Here is a 24,234-nt window from a genome sequence, read left to right on the forward strand (position 1 = left end):
AGCAAACTTGTTAACACTGAGCAACTGAAACAACTTTTCAGGCAATTTCAGGTGAACCTAGTGGCCAAAAATAGTAAGCATAAAGCATGGGTCGGGGAACCAGGGTCAATTACCTCAAATGGAGTAAAAGTGAAAATCCTGGGGGTAATGAGCAGGCTGGTATCCCCCTCCCCCCCACCCTCTGCAGCCAAGGTCAAATTGTAAACTACCTCATCCTGTTACTTCCTTTGAAGCAGCGGACTCCTAAATGTTCAGAGAGATAGGGGAGATAGGGGAGTTTGCAGCTGGGGATTAGCCCAGGCAATCAATCAATCAGGGGCTTCTGAATGACTGCTTCCTCCGGAAGTGAATGTGAGCAAGCAGAAGACGGGAAAGGAGCAAGGAAGGAAAGGAGGGAAGAAAGAAAGAAAGGTGCAAGAGACCAAGGACTTCATCAGGCTTATTTAAATGTATGTAATTGGAGAAAATGGAGGGAGGGAGGAAATGGTGTGTGTGTGAGAGAGAGACAGAAAGACAGAGAGACAGACTGACTCAAAACTGAAAATGAAAGAGAAACTGAATTAAGGCAGGGAGAGGGTGGCTTTTTAAGGTGCTGTCTGGGTTTATCATTGCTTTGCTTCCAAGAAGCAGGCATCTTTGAATTTTGTGGCTGTTGTCACCCTCTGCAGTGATCGTGCAGCTCAAGAAAGTAAAATCTGTCACTGCCTCCATAGCTTCCCCTTCTGTTTGCCAGGAAGTGATGGGACCAGTGGCCAGGATCTTGTTTTTTGTTGTTGTTGTTGTTGAGCTTCAGAGCATTTTTTGTGTTCTCCTATTCCACCCTCATTAAGAGCTTCTTTAAGTCCTCACTTTCTGCCATGCTTTTGCATAGTCAATGAAGTAGAAGTAGATGTTTTTCTGGAACTCTCTGGCTTTCTCTATAAAAAGCATGTTAGCAATTTGGTCTCTAGTTCCTCTGCCCCTTTGAAATCCAGCTTGTATTTCTGGGTGTTCTCGGTCCCCATACTGCTGAAGCCTACCTTGGAGGATTTTGAGCATAACTTTGCTAGCGTGGTAAATGAGTGCAATTGTATGGTAGTTAGAGCATTCTTTGGCGCTGCCCTTCTTTGGGATTGGGATGTAGACTGATCTTTTCCAGTCCTCTGGCCACTGTTGAGTTTTCCATTGATGATAATAAAAAAAGCACACTGGTCCTTTAATATTGGGCTGTGGCACCAGGGTGGGTGACATGACCTTTAGCCTGGTTTGTTCCTTTTTGCACACCACACATAGAATGCTAGAGGCCAATTCTGGTAATTACACCGTAAGTACATATATTCATTTCTGTTTTTATTTACTATTTTTAACATTTTCAGACTATGGTTAAGTGAAACCATGGATATGGATCCAGTGGATATCAGGGTCCTACTGTAGTTCTGCTTCTAGAAGTCTGCGAACAAAATTTTGGCCTCCTCCTTCAAAAGGTCTGTTGCTTCTTGAAAAGTTGGACAGTACAGTTAAAACTTCAACACAGGTAGATTTGAGAAGACCTAACTCACTTGTGGAAGCACAGAGTACCATATTTTTCCATTTATTAGATGACCCAATGTATAAGAGGTTCCCCCCTTTTCTAACCCCAAATTAGAAAATTTGATCCCTGCTTTTCCCTTCCTTTTGCTAAGCCATGGAGCTTAGCAAAAGGAAGGGAAATGCAGGGATCAAAGGGCTCCCTTTGACCACCGCTTTTCCTTGCCTTTTGCGAAGCCATGGGGCTTAGCAAAAAAGAAGGGAAGGCTCCCTTTGAGTAAAGGCTGCATGATCGCAGCCCTTTGATCCTGAAGCCCTTTCGTGGCTGCTTCAGGATCAAAGCGCTGCGATCGTGCAGCCCTGTCACGGCTGTGTTACACGATCGCAGCCCTTTAATCCTGAAGCAACCATGAAACGGCTTTGTTTCCTTTGTTAAGTCTCTCTCTGCTTCTGTTCTCCTACCATACACCCAGCATGGAGGGTCTGTCTCCAACATGTTTGAGACTCGCCTCTCATTTTTCTTTCTTATCCTTCTGACTGTAACTACAGATAGCAACTGGAAGTAAATATACCTTCTTTTCTAGTTTAACTGCTTTTAGAGTGATTTTTTTTAACACGTTAGTCAATGTGAAAGGTGTGGCGGTGAAACTGGGCGGCTCTCTCATTTTTTACTGTACCAATTAAAAGAGAATTAATCAAATTTTCCAAAATAAAATTGGCTTGGAAATTTGTATCATACAATATAGAAAAAAGCCTGTATAATTAGTTGCATTTAAATGTGGAGAAAATAAATTTTAGAAGAAAATTAAAAAAAAATATATTCATATCATTTTACCTTCTGATTCAGAAAGGAAAGAAACTGCAGAACATAATTCTGCCACTTCCATTTATTTTCCTTAGCTGCTTTTATGCTTTCTAACAATTGCTGAAAACAGATTACATACTGAAAAACTTACCAGTATTCCTGGTGGTTTATCAGGCCCTGAAACCTCCACAGGAATGTCATCGTATTTGTCAAAGTTTATCCCCGTCTGATAATGTGAAAAAATGGCATCTTCGTCATCTGGTGGTGGTGGTGGTACATACGTCACCTTTGGACCTGAGAATAAGATGTGAAGAGTGAAGTTCTGAATCAGCTATACCAACTATTCTGATTTTTTTAAATATACATGTTGGGCATGGAATTTCAACCAAAAGAATTTTTCCAATACAAATCAATTATAATAACAATTTATAATAATCTTAGAATTGCAGAGCTGGAAGAGATCCCATAGATCAGGGGTCCCCAACCCCTGGTTTGCGGCCTGGTGCCGGTCCATAGGCTTCCCAGAACTTGCCAGAGACGGATCTCGGCGCCCCCACCCGGCATGTCCCACGAGCATGGGTGTGCCCCTGCGCACGGAGCCCCCCCCCAACCGGTATGCGGTTCCAAAAAGGCTGGGGACCACTGCATAGATCATCATGTTAAACCACTGCCAAGGAGGCTCCACTTTCATTAGCTAACGTGTGGGAAAAAAAGGAATAAACAGGTTCTGCATGCAGAATACAAACTATGTTATAAAAGCTTTCGGTAATAAAACTAGTGCTTTCTTATAAAATGAATAAAAATTAACAGAAAATTAATAATGTAATAAAAATTAATAATTTCCAATTATTAATTATTAGACTTTATTTGTTGTGGCCAAACTTACCTCCACAGTCACCTTTTTCTGTATCACCATCTGATTTCCACATACCTTAAGTGAAATGAATATTTGTTTAGAAGAGAAAAAAATTAAATATTTGAAGCTATATGTAATTAAATATACTTACTCCTTCCAGAACCTCCAATTATTTCCTCATTGCTTCCTTTGTAACCTCCTGTTAAGAGTTACAGTTTAAATTGTGTATAACTATGTAAAGATGATTATCAATACAATAAAAACGAAATAGTTTGGACATGTTGAACCACATGGACAAAATCCACAGAGAATTCAGAGATGGACTTTGCTGGGATAAGACAGATGACAAAGCGCAGAAAGAAACAATGAACAAAATTAAGCTATACTATCTGAAGACAGTTTAAATAGGAAGATTGTGAGCTATATTTCATAGGATTGTGATGGTTAGGAAGATGACAAATTAAGCACTTCAAGTAATCTTTCATGTACAACAAGAATTACTTATATAAACAGTTTACCTCTTTCTTGAAATCCTTTCCCACTGTTTTCAAAGTGACCTGGGGGAAGAAAGCATTTCTAAGAAGTGCTCTGAAATACCTTCAGAACTAAATGAACACCCTTCTATTTAGCAGAAGGCTTCTGGGTTGTGTACGTTAAAGACACACAACATTTTTGTTGCAGTACAATTTTATATACAGTACTTCAACTGCCAACAATCCTATACAGTTCTCAAATCTGGATCAGCACAACACATATGAAGAGAGTAAGCCAGGCACAAGTAGTTATGGGCACTAACTGTAGGTTCAGCTCAATTCATTTACAGCTCCAACAGGTATTCCATGTGTGGCGGAATGCCCACGTCACTCCTGTCCATCACATGGAGCTCAAGTGCAGGAGCCTATGATAGGACAGGAGGGGCGGAGTTAAAGTGATATTTAGACACTCAGAGAGAAGGGGATAGGAAATGGGATAGGATACTGAACTGAGAGAGATAAGATAGAGATTGGAAAGTTGGTGTGTTTAAAATAGGAAAAAGAAGGAATAGAGAATAGATGGTTAAGGAATATTGTTAAAGCAACACCATGGTCCGGCATTCTGTCCCCTCCGGTGGGCACCCATTTAGAAACAGCACCTGGTGGTGGCGTGATAGGGAAGTCAGAATGCTCCTCCAAGCAGGCACCCACTGGAGGGGGCAGGGCACCAAACCACAGAACACCTATTGCAAGTGATAAAGGAACCGGGGCAAATCACCAAAGTGGCAATTCGTGCCCATCTCTAGCCATAAGCAATTATTTCATCCCAATTCATACCTGCTGGAGCATCAAATCCTCCTCTTTTAAAGCCAAAGTCACGAGAATTCCATTTTCCCTCTTCCTTCTCATTTTCATCATCTGCTTTAATATAACCCAAATACATATTTATTTCATTTTACATAGTGACACTTTGCTAAGAAAAGGTACAGTATTAAATATGTTTATTTCTAAGACACTATGCTCTGGTGCACATAAATAGTAATTCTGAAGTCCACACAGAATGATTTTCAAACAACCATATCTTAAAGACAATGTAAAAACATTTACCATTTACTTATTCATGCTTTTCTTTCTAGATTCTTCAGCCTAAATCTGTGATTGAATAAATCCATTACTAATGTAACAAAAACCCATATAGCTTACTGGTAAACTTTCCTCTGCCACATCTGTCAAATACTCTTCCAACTGTACAAGCAACACCTCCATCACCCATACTTTGAAAACCTAAAATTCAGAACAGTAATAATCAGCAAAATTATCAGAAAATTATCACTAGACACAGTAGCAGTTTAACTATGATTTGATACTGTATCTGAACTGAGAGCCCAATTGCAAATCATACTGCCTCCACAGATTGCCAATCAATAGAAATAGGAATAAATTATCAAAGTTGTGCATTAAAAACTTGGCAAACAGAAACAAGCAGCTGTGAACCATGTAGGCTCAACCTCAGCTGCTAAATGTGAGAACTGAGCCAGAAATCCAGATTTAAGTGTCTACTATGCAAGAAGAAAAACAGGTTACTTACCTGTAACCATAGTTCTTTGAGTGGTCCTCTGTGAATTCACACATATGGGTATTGTCTGTGCTTGCGCTCTCTCGGAAGATTCTAGAGCTAAAAGTAACAATTTTATGGTGTGATCCTCCACAAGGTATATGCTCCTCCCACCCACCATCTTCCCCAGTTCCTGAATTTTATCCGCCGGGTATCAAGGAAAGAACTATGTACTGTATGTAATTAACCCGTGACGGATAGATGGGAAGGATGGGTGGGCTGTGTGAATTCACAGAGGACCACTTGAAGAACTATAGTTACAGGTAAGTAACCTGTTTTTCTTCTTCGTGGTTTCTGTGAATGCACACATATGGGTGACTAGCAAGCTGCACTTACCGGTTGGTGGGTCATCACGGTAAGAAGGATGACAGGACAGCTCTGCCAAATGCACCATCTTGGCGTGCTCTGATGTCCAGCTGGTAGTGTTTGACAAACGTGGACGGTGAGGACCAGGTAGCAGCACGACAGATGTCAGGAACCTCGGTGCCACGTTGAAAGGCAGTGGAGGTGGATAGGGCCCTGGTCGAGTGAGCTGTTAAATGTTTTGGAGGGGATTTCCCAGACAACTTGTAAGCCAGAGAGATAGTTTGTACTATCCAGCGTGCTATGGATTGAGAGGAGGCTGGAGCCTCTTTGTTTGGGCCATGAAAGTATACAAAGAGTTTATTGGATTTCCTGAAGGCTTTTGTCCTTTCAACATAGAAGGCGAGGGCACGTCTGAAGTTGAGTTTATGGAGCATATGTTCCAGCGATGAGAATGGAGAGTTAAAGAAACATGGTAATATAATGGATTGGTTGAGGTGTAAGTCGGAGACAACCTTTGGGAGAAGGGAAACGTCAAAGTAGAGAGTCACTTTATCAGGGTGAAACTGGATAAAGGGAGGATCAGCTTGGAGAGCTGCAAGCTCGCTGGCTTGTTTGGCCGAGGTAATGGCGACTAGGAAAGCCCATTTGAGAGTGAGGAGTTTGAGGTCGATAGACACCATTGGTTCAAATGGAGATCGCATCAAGGCATTAAGAACCACCTGCAATGACCACTGGGGTGTGATGCGTTGCTGTTGTTGAGTCCCCTGAGGAATTTGACAATTGGGTGGGAAAACAACTTGGAAGAGGGGAAGTCATCTGGTTGATGAGCCATGATGGCTGATAAGTAGACCTTCAGCGTGGAGAGGGAGATGAAGAGATGAAGGAGGTAAGTAAGTAGGGTCTTCAAGGAGACAGGTACAGCAGGTAAGTCATTGTCATGAGTATATTTCAGGAAAGATTTCCATTTGTTTCATACAGGAGAGTGGTGGAAGGTTTACAAGCCTGAAGGAGAACCTGCATCACGTTGGGAGTATCCTCCAAGCTGCAAGGCTGAGGGAGCGACGTCGGGGTGATAGATGAGCCCGTGGTCGAGCGAGAGGAGATCTAGATGGAGAGGAAGACGTAACATGTCCGTTGACATCGAGACCAGGTGAGTGAATCATGGTTGGCGGGGCCAATATGGGGCTATTAGAATTGCATTGGTTCTGTCTTGTCGAAGATGGATAATTACTCTCTGGATGAGAGGTAAAGGAGGGAACATGTAAAGGAGATCGTGAGACCAGTCCATCAGGAATGCATCTCTCAGAGAGGTGCTGTCCCTCCCAGCTCTGGAACAGAACCGGGCACATTTCTTGTTGGCATCGGACGCAAAGAGGTCTATGGAAGGTAGGCATAGCCACCGGAATACGACATCATTCAGAGCCTATTTGTGGGTTCTCATTGGTAGCTGGCTGAGGTGATCGGCTAGGACTTTGGCGTCAGCAGAGATGTGGACAGCAATAGGGAAGATATGGTTGGAATAACACCACTCCCATAGGTGAACAGCTAGATAAAGGAGGGAAGAGGAGTGGGTGCCACCTTGCTTGTTGACATAGTAGAGTGCAGTGGTGTTGTCTGTTGCCAGCTGCACCACCTGTCCCTTGATGAGGGAGAAAAAGGCATGAAAGACTGATGATTGCTAACAGTTACAAATGGTTTATGTGAAGTGGTAGCTCTTGTTTTGACCACAGACCGTGGACGGTGTGCTGGCAGCAGTGAGCGCCCCAGCCTGTGGGGCTGGCATCGGTTGTGACCTGTATTGTTGGACGCAGGGGGGAGAAAGACCTGCCGATGAGAAGGTTCTGCGGACAAGTCCACCAGGTGAGCTGAGTGATAAGGATGGGGGGGGGTCTGTCACTGGATTGAACAGAGAGAGAAACTATGCCTGTAGAGACCTCATCTTGAGCTTGGCGTGTTGGACGACGGATGTTGTCGATGCCATGAGACCAAGGAGGTGCTGGGCATGGTGCGCCGAGACAGATCAATGAAGTTGGAACGGATGGACGGCTTTTTGTATTTTCCTGATCCGTTCTAGGGGCAGGAACGCTCTGGCACGAAGTGAGTCAATCTCTATGCCAATGAACTTTGCTGTTTGTTTTGGGATCAAACGGGATTTTTCGAAGTTGATCTTGAGACCAAGACCTTGAAGAGTGTGGAGTGTTGGGTCTTGTGCCTGTATGGCGTCGTGGTACAATGCCGCCACGATTAGCCAGTCATCGATGTAGGGATATATGTTTATTCCCTGGAAGCGAAGAAAGGCGGCAATCGGTGCCATGCACTTGTTGAAAGTTTGGGGGCAGTAGAGAGCCCAAAGGGGAGGGCACAGAATTGTAAAGCAGTGCTGTTGAAGTGGAATCTGAGGAATTTTTGATGGTCCGGGTGAAGGGAGACATGGAAATAGGCGTCCTGCAGATCAATAATAATGAACCAGTCTCCCTGCGAAAACAAAGGAACAATAGAGTCCAGCATGAGCATGTGAAATTTGCAGGGAAAGATAAAACGGTTGAGATGGGTGAGGTTGAGAATAGGACAGAGGCCTCCATCTTTCTTAGGGACTGTAAAGTACTTTGAATAGAAACCATTGTGACAGTCTGAGGCTGGGACCGGTAGGATGGCACGCTTCTGGAGGAGTTTAGTAACCTCGTCCTGGTGGGCAGAGGAATAAGGAGTGTAGAGCGGATGAACCCCAAAGGGGGCAAGTCAGAGAATTCTATTAGGTAGCCAGACGCTACTATAGATAGAATCCATTTGTCTGATGTGACAGCTTGCCAACAATGAAAGAATGGGGCCAATCTGGTATGGTGCAGTGAATGAAGAACATCGGGGAAGAGACATGAAAATGATTATCAATATTGCTTACCCTTTTGTTGTCCTTTACGAAAGGATTAGTGCTGTCGGGGTGGGCTCTGAGGCCGGTATGATGCCATCAGAGGTTGGGGAATTGGTAGAGTCCTATCAGTTTGATGAGGACAGTACTGCCTGTAAGGTTGAAATCTTTGGTTCTGGTATTGTTTGTGGTGAAATTGGCCCGAACGGTAGAAGGACCTTTGGTAAGAGGTAGTTGGCTGAGTGGAGTAGGACCGTGCTGTCTTACGTTTTTTATGGAAGTCCTCCATGGTGTCATCGGTTGTTTGCTTAAAGAGGCCGGCACCATCGAATGGTAAGTCCTCGATCCTGGTCGTCAGAGATTGTGGAGGACTTGAGCCAAGCATGGCGTCGAATGGATATGGAAGTAACTAGAGTCTCCTGTCAACGTCTAACTCTTTCTTTTCCTTTCTATCTATTATTTACTATATTTCTGCACACCATTTGCTATTTTTATATAGAAATGTTTTTGTATTATTTTATGCTGTAAGCCGCCCAGAGTGGTAGAATTTTACCAGATGGGCGGGATGTAAATCGAATGAATGAATGAATGAATGAATGAATGAGCAGCTTTAGCGGAGTGGCGCACAGCAATTCGTTGGTATTTGGCAAGAGAAATGGCTTGTGAGTGAATATTCATGAGATCAGACTTTGTAGGTTCTGGGGCTGTGTCTAGAAGAGGAAGAACCTTATTCCATAGGTGGCGCTGAAAGGCGCCCATAATTGCCTGGTAACTTATATTTCTGAGCAAGAAGGATTGCACGGAGTACACTCACTTCCCAAGTATGTCAATCTTTCTACCTTCCTTGTTGGCAGGTGTTGGTTTAGATTTGGTGTAGGTTCGAGCCTGACTGGACTCAACGATGATAGAGTTGGATGTTTGTTGAGAAAGTCTGCGTCAACGCCATGGGTCCTGTAGAAACCGTTGGTTCGATGGGAGATCTGAATGGTAGAAAGTGTTCTTAATAATGTATTCGCAAAGGCTTTCACGGCTGGGATCTAATGGTTGTTGTGGGTTTTTCGGGCTCTTTGGCCGTGTTCTGAAGGTTGTTCTTCCTAACGTTTTGCCAGTCTCTGTGGCCGGCATCTTCAGAGGACAGCACTCTATGCTCTGGCTTGGGAGTGCAGTATTTATGGCTGTAAGATAGGCTTTTGTCTTTTTCTGTAGATGGGTGATTAGTGTGTCCTGTTGTGGGTGTCCTGTTGTGCTAAGGAGAAGAGATTATCTGTCACTGTGGTTGATGGGTGTCATTAGCGGGTCTTTTGTGTGTAGTGATCCCCTGTCCTTGTGGCTGGGTAGAATTCGTTGACCTTTTGCATGTGTATTTTTGAGAGCTGGGAGCAGAGTTTTGTTGAGCTTCACACTTTCCTCTTTTTTGCTGAAGTTCTGCTGGTGCTTGTGGATTTCAATGGCTTCCCTGTGCAGTCTGACATAATGATTGCTGGTATTGTCCAGTAATTCAGTATTTTGAAATAGAATTTCATGTCCAGTTTGTTTTAGGGCATGTTCAGGTACTGCAGATTTTTCTGGTTGTTTTAGTCTGCAGTGTCTCTCATGTTCTTTGATTCTGGTGTGGATGCTTCGTTTTGTGGTTCCAACTTAATAAGTTGGAGAATTGACTTGTTAAAGGGAAGACTCAAAGGAGTGGGTCGTTCCTGATTGATATCGTCGAACATGGGGTCAGTATCGGTGGACGGAGGTTGTCCGGTATCAAGATGCAGAGCTTGGGCCATCTGAGAGATGAGATGGGAGTAGGAGGAAAAATTGCCCGAGGAAGAAGAGGGATGGCTGTCCCTCGTATCTGGAGGTAGAGTAGGCAAGTTGGGCTCGTGAGAAGATTCAGAGTGCTGTGCCTCTGAGGATGCAGGGGAGCCAGGGCATGAAGGGCAGTCTGACTGTGCAAAGCCCTCTGTCAAGGGGGCATGGTATCGCTGAGTTGGTAAAATCGCGAATGGATCCTGAGACGGCATTGGGTCCGGCACGGGTGGTACAGCACGTGAGGCTACTGCTTTATGAGCCTTGCCTTGTTTCTGGGATAGTAGAGCCAACTTAGAAGGAGAAGAGGAGCATTTAGATGAGGTTGAAACCGCAGGGGCAGAAGCGGACATACGGAAATGATCTGAGTCCTTAAAGGGGGTGACCTGAGAATGGTCCGGTGTCATTCAAGGTCATTTAAGCTGGTCGGTATGATACCGTTCATATAGAGTTTGCACGATATAGGGATCGAAGCACAGGTATGGCATCATCTGGAAGGAACAGTAATCGCCTTGCGATACCACGGACCTCGATGGAGACAGGTGCTTTCGCTTCTCCGTTCTCTTTCGTGGAGAAGGGGGGATCTCGGGATCGGATGCCGAGCTTTCAGCTCCCCACCCTGAATCAGGGTTGGAATGGGCTGAGGCAGGGCTGGACTGTGGCGCAGCCGCGATGAGGCCAATGCTTGGAGTTTGGAGTGGCATCATGAGGGGGGCCATGATTCCATGGGGTTCTTCTCCCCCTGAAGCCAGATCTGGAGCTTCTCTAGAAGACTCCTCAAGAACAGGGGAGGGTAGAGAAGGCTGAGGCGTCTCTACATGAGGAGGCTTATTATTCCTGGGCTTTTTGGTAATGGGTTTTGACTTTTTCTTCGAGCCTGGATCATGCACTCGAGATTTGTCAGAGGAAGGTAGCTTGTGCTTACCAAACGGTTTTGCTTTTTCAACAGTGTCCTTGACTGGTAGCACGGACATAGAGTCAGAAGCAGTTTGGCCAGCCGGGAGTCTATCCGCAGAGAGAGTAGGAGATCTGGCTACCTCCGAAGATGGTGCAGGAGGATTCGTGCCTGTTTGCCAAAGGTAAGACCGAAGTCTTTGCAGCCTCTGCTTGAGTGCCGGCTTGGTTAGGTTCTTGCAGGCAGGGCACGAATGGGTCGGGTGTTCCTCGCCCAAACAAAAAAGGCACTGGCTGTGGCCGTCAGAGAGTCAGATTTTGTTCGCACAGGTAGTACAGCATTTGAAAGGAGCTGGCGAGGCCGTAAGAGGGGAACGGGAGGGGTGGAAGGGAGGAAAGGAAGGGGAATAAAACAGCGGGGAGCCAATTAGGCAAACAAAAGACATGGAGGATCACTAAATAGGCAATAAAACAAAAACCAAAAGCTCAAAGGAGCCTGTAAAAATAGTCAAAGGGCAATAGTGAAGCGCTCTATCTTTCCGGAGAACCGTTCAGCTCGGCGGAAAAAAAGAGCTGGGGAAGATGGTGGGTGGGAGGAGCATATACCTCGTGGAGGATCACACCATAAAACTGTTACTTTTAGCTCTAGAATCTTCCGAGAGAGTCAGCACAGGTGCAGACAATATCCATATGTATGAATTCACAGAGGCTATGAAGAACAACATCTGGATTACATTCAGCAAATATCTCAATAACATTTTTATATTATATTTAAAAGAACCATAAGAAAGCAATGTTTATGTTTCTCCAAGTCAGGGCACAGATGTGATTAAACACCGTATCAAATACATTGGGCTTGCTTGCTTTTTAATAGTAATAATTTTGTGCTGTCAAGTTGATTCCAATATAACAACCCTTTTCAGGTTAATCCAGATACAGAGCACACAGAAGTCGTTTACCATTCCCTTCTTTTGGGGGGTGCCAAGGGACTGTGAAGCTTGCCCAAGGCCACACAGGCTGTGTCTTCTGGAATTGCAGTGTGCAATTTAATTCTCAATCTCTGGCTCTGCAGCCAGATACCTAAACCACTGAGATATCCAGTCAGCTACTTCACTCCAGTGAACTCAGATCTAATAGAATCCCACTGGAAGAAATCACACACAGAAATGTAATTGCAGAAGTTTTCTGCAAGGGTGACTGTCACATGACTGTGTGCTGATCACAAACTGATCCCTCCCACAAGAAGACAGACTGTCCGTTCAATGGATTTAAATGGGGAAAACAAAAAAATCACCAAAAATTAACGAAGACTCAGAACAAAACCAAATTAAGTTTGCATATGTTTCACAAGATGCACTACCGAATCCAAGCATTTAAAACAGGTTTCAAACATTTTAAGACACTTTTAAATGAGCAAAAACGGACATCGTTAAGTGAAATTCCCCCATAGAGAACATCGTTAAACGATGGGGAAATTTCCTCAAAGAAACCCATCGCAAAGCGAATACATCGTTAAACGAAGCAATCGCTAAGCGAGGCACCACTGTACAAGAAAAAATGGCCATAGGAAGCAGAGGCTATGCCATCAATAATAATAAATAACCATCTTTGAACAGCAGAGCTGGAAGGGACCTTAGGGATCATCAAGTCCAGCCCCTCTCAAGGAGGCACCATGGGGAATTGAAGCCAGTGAGTGAGTCTGGTGGCACCTTAAAGACTGACATGGATAGCTCAGTGGTTTAGGTCCCTGGCTGTGGAGCCAGAGGTTGGGAGTTCAATTCCTCACTATGCCTCCTTGATATGGGCTGGACTTGATGATTCATGGGGATCCCTTCCAGCTCTCCTGTTCTAAGATGATGATTATAAAGTAGTAGTTTTATTTGGTGACAACTTTCATGAAATGCAGTCAATGAAGTGGACTGGCAGGAATATCACCGACTAGCAGGGCTAGTGGTGGGAGTTGCAGGCAAAACTAGGGCTGTCAAATGCTGCCAGAAAGTCTTTGCTTCTGCACCTAACTGGATTTGGAAATAGCAGCCGCGTGAACAAGCCCTTTGATAAATGAGGGCCATTTCACACCAAACACCCAAGGGGGTTGCCCCAGACAGGCAAAGCACTGACACATAGGGCTAGCCGCAGGACCTGAAGGGGCCCTGTGTATCCCTAAAGGGAAACTCAAGCCTTACCATATGTCGCTGGCACATCTACAGCCTCGGCGTGCAGCTCCCTCCGGAAGTCGCAGCTACATGAGCAGGCACACAAAGGAGAGTTGATGTGTGGCACTCACACTCAGAGGCTCTTCCCATGTCAGGAAGAATCACTGACAGTCAGGGAAGGTGACCGGCGCTACAGGAGGCCCTTCTAGGGACAGGGCAACAGAGCCCTAACTCCTGTGGGGTCAAAAGCTGTATGAATGAGCCCCTTGAAACAAGAGGGCTGTTCCGCGCCAGCCTCCGAAGAGGCTGTACCCCACTGAAGTGGGGAGCAGGAGCTACAGAGGCCCTACTTCTTCCAGGGCAGTCCTAAGGCCGTAGAGGCCCAGCTCACTGCAACACAGCTGTAAGAACGAGCCCCTTGAAACAAGAGGGCTGTTCTATGCCAAACTCCGGGGAGGTTGTAGCTCAGCCAGGAGAATCAGCGACAGGCGAGAAAGGCAGCCAAGTTCTGCCAAGGGCAAACTGAGAAACTGTCCTCTTCTATCCTGCTAAGAGAGGAAATTGCAAACAGACAAAAAGCTGTTGCTCTCCAGCCTGGGGGTAGCTTTATAAAGAAGGTATAAGAGAAAAGCCCTGAGGGCTGAAATGCCGGCTTTGTAAAGTCTCAACAAAGAACAGCTAATGCCGGCTAGTACTTTATCCCGCAGGCAAAGAAACAACTTGTTACAGAGAAAGAACAAGGGGAAAAGGCAAGAAAAAGAAAGAAAAAGAAGAATTGTTTCTACTTGCGAAGGTCCAAACAAAGCTGCTGCTACAGCGGCAGTCAGAAAAAGGAACTGAAGCACTGGGCCGGGGGCGGAGTTATATAGCCAGGTGTAGAGGAGGTCCCAGCACTAAGTGCTTAAAGCTGTGGAAGTTACCAAAGACTGCTCTGCTCAGGCACAGATTAATCCATTTGTATTCACAGAGGACACAAAGGAGAAACTGCTGCACATCCTTAGGGTTCCAGGGCTTCTGCCTGGTCAGTACCACTTCTATTTTCTTTGGGTCCATCTGGATCCCTTGAGGTGACACAATATGGCCTAGGAACTTGACGTCCTGCAGGCTGAATTCACACTTCTCCAGCTTGGCACAGTCGGTGATCTCGTGGGCGTTACAGAACCTGATGAACGTGTTCTGTGTGCTAAGCAGGGTCTCGGGAATAAATCAAAATGTCATCCAAATAGATGATCACAAAGCGATCAAGCAGGTCTCGGAAGATGACGTTCATGAACCGCTGGAAGACAGCCGGAGCATTGGTCAGGCCAAAAGGTACTAATGTTGGCCATAACGAGTCTTGAAAGCCGTCTTCCACTCATCGCCTTCACGGATTCTCACCAAACTGTAGGCGCAACGGAGGTCCAGCTTAGTATAGACCCGTGCCCCCTTAAGGCGATCCGGGAGTTCAACGATCAATGGCAGATCATGTCTGACTCTAGGGCGCAGTGCTCATCCCCATTTCCAAGCCATAGAGCCAGCGTTTGTCCAAAGACAGTTTCCGTGGTCACATGGCCAGTGTGACTAGACACGGAACGCCATTTACCTTCCCACCATGGTGGTACCTATTTATCTACTCGCATTTACGTGCTTTCAAACTGCTAAGTTGGCAGGAGCTGGGACAGGCGATCTTACGACTGCTGTTTTTCTGACCCTGCACCACAGAGGCTTCTGCGGTTTGACTCGCAGCACCACCACGTCTCCAAACAATGAGTATACAATACTAAAAGGGATCAATACAATAGCAAAAAACACACACAACAAACAAACAAACAAAAACCATAAGCAACACCAAAACACATTCAATGTAGCAGGGTACAATAATCAGTTTTAAAAATCCCGTTCAGCAGCCATTTACTCAGGGAAAGATTGCCTGAAGAGAAAGGTTTTCGCCTTCCTGCAGAAGGACAGTAAAGATGGTGCCAATCTAGCCTCCTGTGGGAGGAAGTTCCAGAGTCTGAGAGCAGCAACAGAAAAGGCCCTCTCCCATGTCCCCAACTTGTAAAGAGTTGCAATTTTGGAAAGTAAATACTGTATGTCCAAATTTCTCTGCCAAAGTCCTCAAGGCTCCTGTGTAACAACTTACCTCATTGGGAAGTTGTTGCAGGCAAGAGAACAGGAGACAGAAGCCTTTAATTATCAAAAATTGCCACTGGTGAAATGATTTTACCAGCAGGGCAGTGTTAGGAAGAAGACTCCCCCTCTCCATCCTGTAGTTTCAACAAGTTCCTAGTGATGAAAAATGTTTACACAGGAGCTTCGGAAGTGAAACCAGACATGTTTAATTTGTTACAAAATCACCAAGATTGATAACTCAATCAACCTGGCATAACTTACAACAATAGGATTTCAACCACTATATTTCTAATATTGATTATTCAGGCCCCTTGGGAATCAATTTCACTTGTATGAAATCTTTATTTTCATTTACATGACAAAGTGTTCTGAACTGTTAAAACTAATTTGCTGAAGTGCTACAACATTATAAATTGATAACATAATTTAGATCAAATTCCACCTCACCTAAGTTTCATATATCAATATCCATAAATTATCAATACACTGTGGAAGTACCTCTGCTTCCAAAAGTCCTCCCACTTCCAAATCCACTTCCTCGTTTCATTTCTCCATTTGATTTTCCACTGGCAGCTAAAAAGAGAAAGGTTTATTACTCAACATGCATCTGTAATCAGTTTTTCTCCCAAAGTATACAGTTTACAAATGTGTTTAGATAGCTACTGAAGATTACACATTGACAACTTCACTCCAATTTAAACTCTGTGTTAAATTATGATTCAGCAGTAGCAGCAGGCAGAAATCTTGAGCTGTTCCACTACAGTGATTTTTTAAAAGAAAATCAATTTCTTTTTTCAGAGCAAATTTGCTTGTGCCTCGAAAGCTTAGCTAAAGTACTGTAATTTAGCATTACTTGCATTCAAAATTCTATCACTGCTTCTTAACATAAATTAGGATTGGCAAGATGCCCGTATTAGCAAATGTTATTGAAACCATTATTCCCGGAGTCTCCTATTATGTGAAGATAGGAGAAAGCACATGGCACCTTCTGGCCAGTGGAGAATGGACCTGACAGAAAAGGGTTCACTGCTCCTTACTGAGAAGGGAGGGATAAGATTTCTGCAGAGATCTACTGGTACCTCAAGGAATTCCAACATTCCTGGCCTACTTTAAGTGTTGGTGCATCCATCCACCTGTATCAGTGTTCCATGGAATACTGAGCTGGTTGACAGAACTGCTATTTATTTATATTTTATTTATTTGGCTTTTATACCACCCATCTAGACAAATCTACTCTGGGTGGTTTACAGTCCAAAAAGCAATAAAATTAAAAACATCAATAAAAAAATTATACAAGCAAACATAATCCAAGATGGAAAAACTGGGGGAAGACATTAAGTAATGTCAGGAGGGAAGGCCTGCCTGAAGAGCCAGGTCTTCAATTTATTCTTAAAAACTCCTAGCGAGGGAGCCAGGTGGATCTCAGGGGGGATGTTCCAAAGGTGAGGGGCCACCGCCGAGTGGCCTGGTTTCTAGTATTTTTCTTCTGGACCTCTCACAGAGTTAAGCCCCTCAGCCACCCAGTCTGGCCAGAACAAGTGACACAGGTAGAACTAGGTGGAAGAAGGTGCTCTGACAGGTATCAAGGTCATAAACCATTTAAGGCTTTATATGTAACCATTAGCGCACCTTGAAACAGATCTGGAATCTAATGGGTAATCAGTGTAAGGTGGCCAGAGTGGGGGAAATATGATATTTTTTCACCCCAGTTAGTAATCTGGCCGCCATGTTCTGGGCCATTTGAAGTTTCCACATCATTCTCAAGGGAAGCCCCACATAGATTGCATTACAGTAGTCTAATCTCAAGACTATGAGCGCATGAACAAGTGTGGTGAGCGCCCCAACATCAAGATAGGAGCGCAGCTGGGCAATCTGCCGAAGATGAAAATGGGCGGTGCGAACCACAGACATTACCTGGAATTCCATGGCAAGTGCCGGGTCAAGATGGACTCCCAAGCAGCGGACCACACTCTTTGTAGTGAGAGTCACTCCCCCAAAAGAGAGGGAGCTCCCAACCCACAGATGATAGAGGCACCTGCCCTCAGGACCTCCGTCTTGTCTGGGTTCAGCCTCGCTCCATTCTCCTGCATTCATTGCAAAACAGCCCCCAGGCCGTGCTCAAGGGATGTAATGTTATCCACTGCTGATGGGAAAAAAGGAGATGTAGAGCAGAGTGTCATCAGCATACTGATGACACAAGGCACCACACCCCCAGATAACGCCCCCAGCAGCCTCATGTAGATATTAAACAGCATTGGAGAGATTATCGAACCCTGTGGCACCCCACAATTGAGAAGCCACAGGGCCAATATATTCTCCCCAAGCTGGACTCTGAGAACAGTCCTCCAAGAAGGACCAGAGCCAAGCAAGATCCAGACCACCAATCCCCAACTTGGAGAGCCCCCCTAGAAGGATACTGTGGTCAATGATATCAAAGGCAGCTGAGATGTTGAGAACCAACAAGAACATTTTGCCCCTGTGGGCCTCCATCAATAGGTCATCCAGCAGGGCAATCAATACCATTTCCATACCGTGGCGCAGCCTGAAGCCCAGTGGGAATGGATCCAGGGTGTTGGTTTCATCCAAGAGGGCCTGAAGCTAATAGGCCACCACCCTCTCTACTACCTTGCTAAGAAAAGAAACATTGGTGTCGGGCCTATAATTGCCAATGTTGCGCACCGCCAAGCTTGGTTTCTCCCTAATGGGCCTAATGAGTGTCTAGACTAGAGATGGGGGTACTTGTATTCGTAAATGAATTCCCCCGCACAGGTGAAAATAATGAGGGTCCAGCCCCATGGGGCCAGACTGTCCACTCACAATTTTGCCACTGCCACTGGCTCCATGGAGGCTTCCTATTGCACTGTTGTCTGCAATCAATTACCAAGTCCTGGCAGAAAGCGGGATGACAAGCCTCTCTGCTAGGCCGGAGAGTGGCTAATCCATTGCGGAGAACAGCGCGATAGGATGTCTCCACGGAGCTGGCGGCAGCGGCGAAATCAGAATCTCAGTGAATTTCCTGAGAGCTGGAAACTAAGACCTTCTTGACCAAGCAATTATAGTCACTTTCGCTCGAAACAGCAATCTCAGAATATTAGATAGAAGAACTGGTAAGAAGGTATTCAACAGTTCTGTGGGTTATTCTGGCACAAACATCCATGGCCTCTGTCTTCAGATGCAGGTAGCACAAGAGCAACCTCAGCACTTGGCAACTGTTTGCTGCAGCAGATAGATCAACCATCAGATCCCACCTTATGGCCCACTAAAAAAATACCTAAGGTGAAGCAACTGCTCCCCAAAAGATTATTTTTCCATCATTAAAGAAGCAGCTCCAGTTATTTTTTCTCCTAAATACCAAAGAGAAAACCAAAACCAACTTTCCTTTGCTAAAAACTAATTACCAGTGAAGAAGGTGGATGTAGGTGTGCTGCCTCGAAGATTAGGCCAGACATTGGATTTAGAGACTTCCCACAGAGTGCTACACAAAGTTGCTCAAGGCTGGTCTGGTAGCATGCAGGAACTAGTAAAGCAGTCATTCCCTGAATTGTTAGCAGCACATTCCTACAGAAACAGTAGGACACCAAGGCTGTATGGGCCTGGTTCTGCTTAGCTGCAGACTAACAGTTTCACTTCCCAGCTCCTTGTGGTTAGGCCACTGGATTGGGAACCCCTTAAAGGGCAGGAGCAGAGTGAGACCTGATTCTTTGCTCTGTAAATTGGGGAGGTGTCTCCATAGACCAAAAATCTTCACTCTTCCAATGGTCTCTAACTGGGTAATTCACAGCGAACAGGAAGAGAAAGAAAGATCAGCTTTGAAATGAAACATTAAAGGCCTATAGAAAAGCTGTTTTGAGGCTACTCTCAAACAGCTAAAAAACCCTGCTCTCCCACTAAGTGAAGACTCAAAAAACGGTGGTGGCAGGTAGGTCTTCTCCCCAGTCTGCCTTTTCTTGGGCCTGCCTTCTCAGTAAGGAGGATTTAATCTTTCTGTATCTGATCCCCACTTCCACAGATGAAGAACATCTACAACAGCAATAGGCAACTCCACTATTACTAAAAACCTGCTACACTGGTATGATGGGAGCTGCAGTCTAAAATATTTATAAAATATCCTTGACTTGCTTATCCTTGACTTGCAGAAGGAAAACTAACCAAACCTTCTTTCAAACTCTGAAATCTCTTTATGTTTTCACAAGTCTGAACAGTCAACACAATAATAATTAGCAAATATGTTACAGGTTTCCTACACTGAAACCTGTAACATAAGGTCTGTATGCTACATCCAATAACTGTACTCCACATGGTTCATAATCTTCTCACATAAAAATGAAAGACACACATTCTAGGTAGATACATATTTTAATTTTAAAGTTTTCAATAAAGATTATTTCTCACTGCATCACCCAAAATATTTCACAGGTTCCGATTTCTAGTTCACCCAATTGCTTTCTGAAGTACCATGTATGCACTATACATGTAGTGAAGACACACATCTATCACTATTTATTTATTATTTATTTATTTAATTTATATCCTGCCTATCTAGTCGGTTAAGACCATTCTAGGCGGCTATATAGGAATAGAGCTTTATCCACTTAAAAACAGCATGTGTGCAAGTGCTCATATGCTTAAAATAAGAATCTATTATTCTAGATATGGATGCGGTACTTCCATATCTAGAATACCAATAACCTTTCTTTTTAGAAGAAAACATTTTGAAGTTATTTATTAGCATTATACTGCACATTTGGAAACAAAGTAAATGGATATAATATAAATCAATAGAGGACTCTTACAAATAAGAGAACAGTGCAATAATATAGAACACAGAATATGAAATTTGCAAATTACATACTTCAAAAATTATCTTGCCTACTTACATTGGTGCAACTTTTTGAAGCAAACTGCTTCAATTCAAGAAATCTCTGTAGATATTATCTATTGCATACTGAGTCACACAACTCACCATGGAACATCCTTAAAAAGATGTCCTTTCAAAAGTTACACATAAGAGGATTTTGACAAGAATGAAATAAATGATACTGATGGCAAAGCCCAAGGCTTCTAAGTTCATGTATCTACACAAAGCACCAGATATGTTTAAAGACAATAATTTCTCTTTAACTACTTTGCTAGAATTCTTGGAGTTGTTCAACTATACTTCATTATAACAGGTATTTGAACTAGGTTGGATAAAAATTAATGATTTAAATAAAAAAATTAAGTCCAACTGAAAATCACAAGCCATGTGCAAACTTTGGTCTCACTGTTGCATAGTAAGTTTAGCTGGCTGTTAAGTTAGATACTGTATCTGGCTGCACAGCCAGAGGTTGGGCACTCAATTCCACACTGTGAATCCCAGAAACATCAGCCTAGGTGACCGTGGACAAGCTGGATGCCCCCAGAAGAAGGGAATGACAAACCACTTCTGAGCACTCTCTACCTAGAAAACTGTTGATACAATTCATGTCTTCTGTGCCTGAAAAAGTGGGACTGTGTCCACAAAAACTGACAGTAATTTAATTCATCAGTTTTAAAGGACTCACAGCTTATTTTTGTTGTGAAACCATTCAAGAGATCTGATTAATCTTTTATTTTCTCCTTAAAAATAAGCACAGCTGATAGCAGGCATGGTATTCTGGAAAAGGCACCCTCCTTCTCCACTCACACAGGGAACAGCATCTAAAAGGTTGCATACTGCATTATGTGTGTATCATATAAAAACTAAGAAAGAACTCTTATTTTTGCTTCACAACTATCAGTTTACCTAGCCACAAATTACACAACCTACTCAAACTGACACTACTCAAAACATTTCTAAATCCCAATTAATTTACCTACATTGATCATCTAAGTGGGCATTAAGCACTTTAGATCTGTGGTACAGTGGCACAACATAATTTCACAAGGTTTGCGTACAGCCATGAAAAGATAATTTGATTATAACTGCAGCCGGTATAAATGTTTCACACATACCTGGTGGTTTTACATTCTGACCAAAACTGCCCGATGATTCAATCACTCTTCCAGATAAGCCACCCTACAATATTAAACAAAGAATAAGGCCATACCGGAACTACTATCTCAACTAGTAAGTGTTTATTTAAGAACAAAAATTAAATCTGGCATTTAAAATGTTTAAAAAATTATGTAACATATTGCTACTAGTATTCGACTTTGACATCAACACACAACTTTGCCTTAACATTACATCTGTCATATGCTGTCAGAAGAGAAAAATGAATCATGGATAGCCAGAAACTAATCACATTATTTTGATACAGGGCCATGGCAGGTGCTGAGTGATAGGCAGTCCCTACTGTAATTAGACTGGGAGTGACATTCTAATTCACACATCCAGAAGTGAATTCTGAAATTGTCCACCTCTGAGCTTATTCTGAAGTTCCCATTTTAGAACTTGCTTTTAGAAATGGAAACTTGGCCTGCACATATGACCATGAATTTTGCTACATTTACTGTACGTTTCTTCTATGATCCACACAGCTCTGCAATGCCCACCCTCATGAAGACTCATGTAGGCCACAGTTATCTTGTGTTTGCGATATCTGAATATCAGAAACACAAGGTATCACCCACTCTTGTACACCCTTTGGGTTGTGTACGCAGATCACACAGCTTTTATTCGCTTTCATAGTTTAATTAGTGATCAACAAATCACTATTTACTTTTTAAAAGCCTGCACCTTCATCCCATAGTTAAGTACCAATGCAGGATACAAAAAAATGATTAAACAAGAAATATCAATGGGAAAGTAACAAGAGGCCAGAAACAGGATTCCAAACAGTGGTTTCCAACATTGGGTTCCAGATGTTCACTGACTAAAACTCCCAGAAGCCTTCACTGCTAGCTGTGCTGGCCAGGATTTCTGGGAGTTGTAGTCCAAGAATGTTGTGGTCTGTTGATCACTCAGGGGGTTCATAGATGCTGATGGAAGAGTAAGAGACAGTAGCAAGGACCCAAGGTTGGAAACCACTGCTATACAGCAACAATCTAGTCCTGTGTGTATGGCTTTTCAATTAACACCCACTGAGATAAATGTAGATCACTCCCAATTAATTTTTCACACAACTGTAGCCTAAGGGTGGAGAAAAACAACTTTTCTCTTCAGACAGGCTTTTCCTTAGTGATTGGCTCTCTGAGGGGGCTTTTAAATGGATTGTTGTGCTCTGTTGCTTTTGCATGTGTTCTTAGTATTAATTTTATTTACCATTTTAATATAATATTTAATTCCTTTTTAATATTTCTACTACTGTTTTTAGCTTTAAAGTTTTGTCTTTTTGCCTTGGATCCTTTTAAGGAGAAAGGTGGAGTAAATTTTTTTAATAAAATAATAAGGGTGCAATCAGATATCAGGAGTCACTGTGCCGGGAGTGTTCTCCCTTAAAGAACCCCTCCAAGGAATCACTCCAGACCAGCCCTAAACAGTAGCAGTCTTACAGCAAAAGGCCCAGCTCAGGGTCAGGCTAAAGCACAATTCCCTGTAGTGTACATGATCACTGAGAAATAGATCACACTGGACTGCTTTACAAATCATCCAAAATACAAACTGTTTCCCCTGAAAACACATCCTAAGTAATCATTGCTTCCACTATCAAGTGGAGAGGGCACTACCAAGAATATGTAGTTAATTATTCTTACACTATAATTAGTAAGGACACAAGAACTGTTTTGGATCACAGGCATGCAGTTTTGAACTGAAAAGACTCTCCCTTGGAATATAGACAGACAACAAACAAGAAACTAGACTAGAATCCCCCCTCCTAATATGCAGGAGCAGGTGATACTTTTATTTATGATCACTAAAAAAATCAAGCAGATAGCTATCTTTTAATGATGATTCATCATCCTCAAGTGGTATCTCTTATCCATAGGGCAGTTTTATTTTTCAAACAAGACACAGGATACAAAAAATGGCTTCCCCACCTGTAATTTATCCTGCTGCATTTTACTCAATTTACCTAGGATTCCACCACATATGTTGCAAATATAGACCAGGCCTTACAGTACAATGCAATGCTTATTTATTTGGGAAAACATTTAGTGCTCAATTAACCTTACTCCCAAATAAGTGCATCCACAATTGCAGTTTATGTAAGGTTTTAGCATTTGTTACTAATATAAACTGCCAGCTCATTCAGATTAGCTGCAATTAGCTGGACAATGAGTTCGATTCCACTTTATTTCCACCAAAAATCTTAATTTAAGCAGCCCATCGAAGTTTACAGTTTCCTGGATAACTTCAAAGAGGCTGTTATTAGTCCATCAAGAATAATAAACCACAGTTTTAGAATAAATGATGTTACACTGTTTTACACTGGGGTTTTTTTCCCAATAATTTGCTTCCTAATAGAAGAAAAAGAAAGCAACCTTCCTGCAGGAGGGATCTTCTTCCTGAGGGGGATCCTCTCTCCGTGAAGATTTCGCCCCCTCCCTGGCTACCCCAATGTTCTTCGACCACCACCCGGGCCCATCTTTGAAGTCTTTTGGTTTCTCCCTGCCTTTAACTCATTAATTCATTCATCCACCCACCTAACCACACCCGCGGGGAAAAAAACTGTACCACGGAGCACAGCCCAACCCCGCAAAAGGGATCTTCCACAACGGTGCGAGCGGGGAGACACCTTTAACCTCCCCGCCTCCAGCATTCACAGCCACCCACCGGCTTCGGGAAAGTGGTTTTCAAAGTAGGTGCAGTTTCCAGGCCAGCATCACCATCTCCGCCGACGCTCCCTCGGCCGATCTTCTTGCCCGTGATCTCCGTATCCCAATCCTCGTCACCCATGGCGGCAACCCGTCCTCTTAGGGGCTCCTGTGAGGCAAAGAAGACACACAC

The 24,234-nt window shown here is 43.6% G+C and overlaps 1 protein-coding gene and 1 long non-coding RNA gene across 6 annotated transcripts in view; one reads left to right on the forward strand and one right to left on the reverse strand.

Moving 5' to 3' along the window:
* The window catches only part of DDX4 (DEAD-box helicase 4), a 57,647-nt gene that overhangs the window by 33,091 nt on the left and 322 nt on the right, over positions 1-24,234 (reverse strand). The window contains exons 2-10 of one of the 5 annotated variants that reach the window (XM_020805567.3): positions 24,061-24,210; positions 21,357-21,420; positions 15,882-15,956; positions 4,844-4,924; positions 4,478-4,558; positions 3,686-3,724; positions 3,319-3,366; positions 3,198-3,242; positions 2,463-2,605 (exon numbers count right to left, since the gene is read on the reverse strand). In XM_020805567.3, the coding sequence (XP_020661226.2) occupies positions 2,463-2,605; positions 3,198-3,242; positions 3,319-3,366; positions 3,686-3,724; positions 4,478-4,558; positions 4,844-4,924; positions 15,882-15,956; positions 21,357-21,420; positions 24,061-24,183 (699 nt within the window). In that variant the 5' untranslated portion in view covers positions 24,184-24,210. Of the gene's footprint in view, positions 1-2,462; positions 2,606-3,197; positions 3,243-3,318; positions 3,367-3,685; positions 3,725-4,477; positions 4,562-4,843; positions 4,925-15,881; positions 15,957-21,356; positions 21,421-24,060; positions 24,211-24,234 lie in introns of all 5 variants that reach the window. The other 4 variants (XM_072992750.2, XM_072992754.2, XM_072992753.2 and 1 more) reach the window with 4 other exon arrangements.
* On the forward strand, positions 133-15,299 carry LOC140704983 (uncharacterized). Its single transcript, XR_013541123.1, has 5 exons — positions 133-449; positions 6,540-6,711; positions 7,292-7,421; positions 11,171-11,300; positions 11,759-15,299. It is a non-coding gene; the product is annotated as an uncharacterized LOC140704983 (long non-coding RNA).

The sequence above is a fragment of the Pogona vitticeps genome, chromosome 2, assembly GCF_051106095.1.
Source record: "Pogona vitticeps strain Pit_001003342236 chromosome 2, PviZW2.1, whole genome shotgun sequence".
Taxonomy (NCBI): domain Eukaryota; kingdom Metazoa; phylum Chordata; class Lepidosauria; order Squamata; family Agamidae; genus Pogona; species Pogona vitticeps.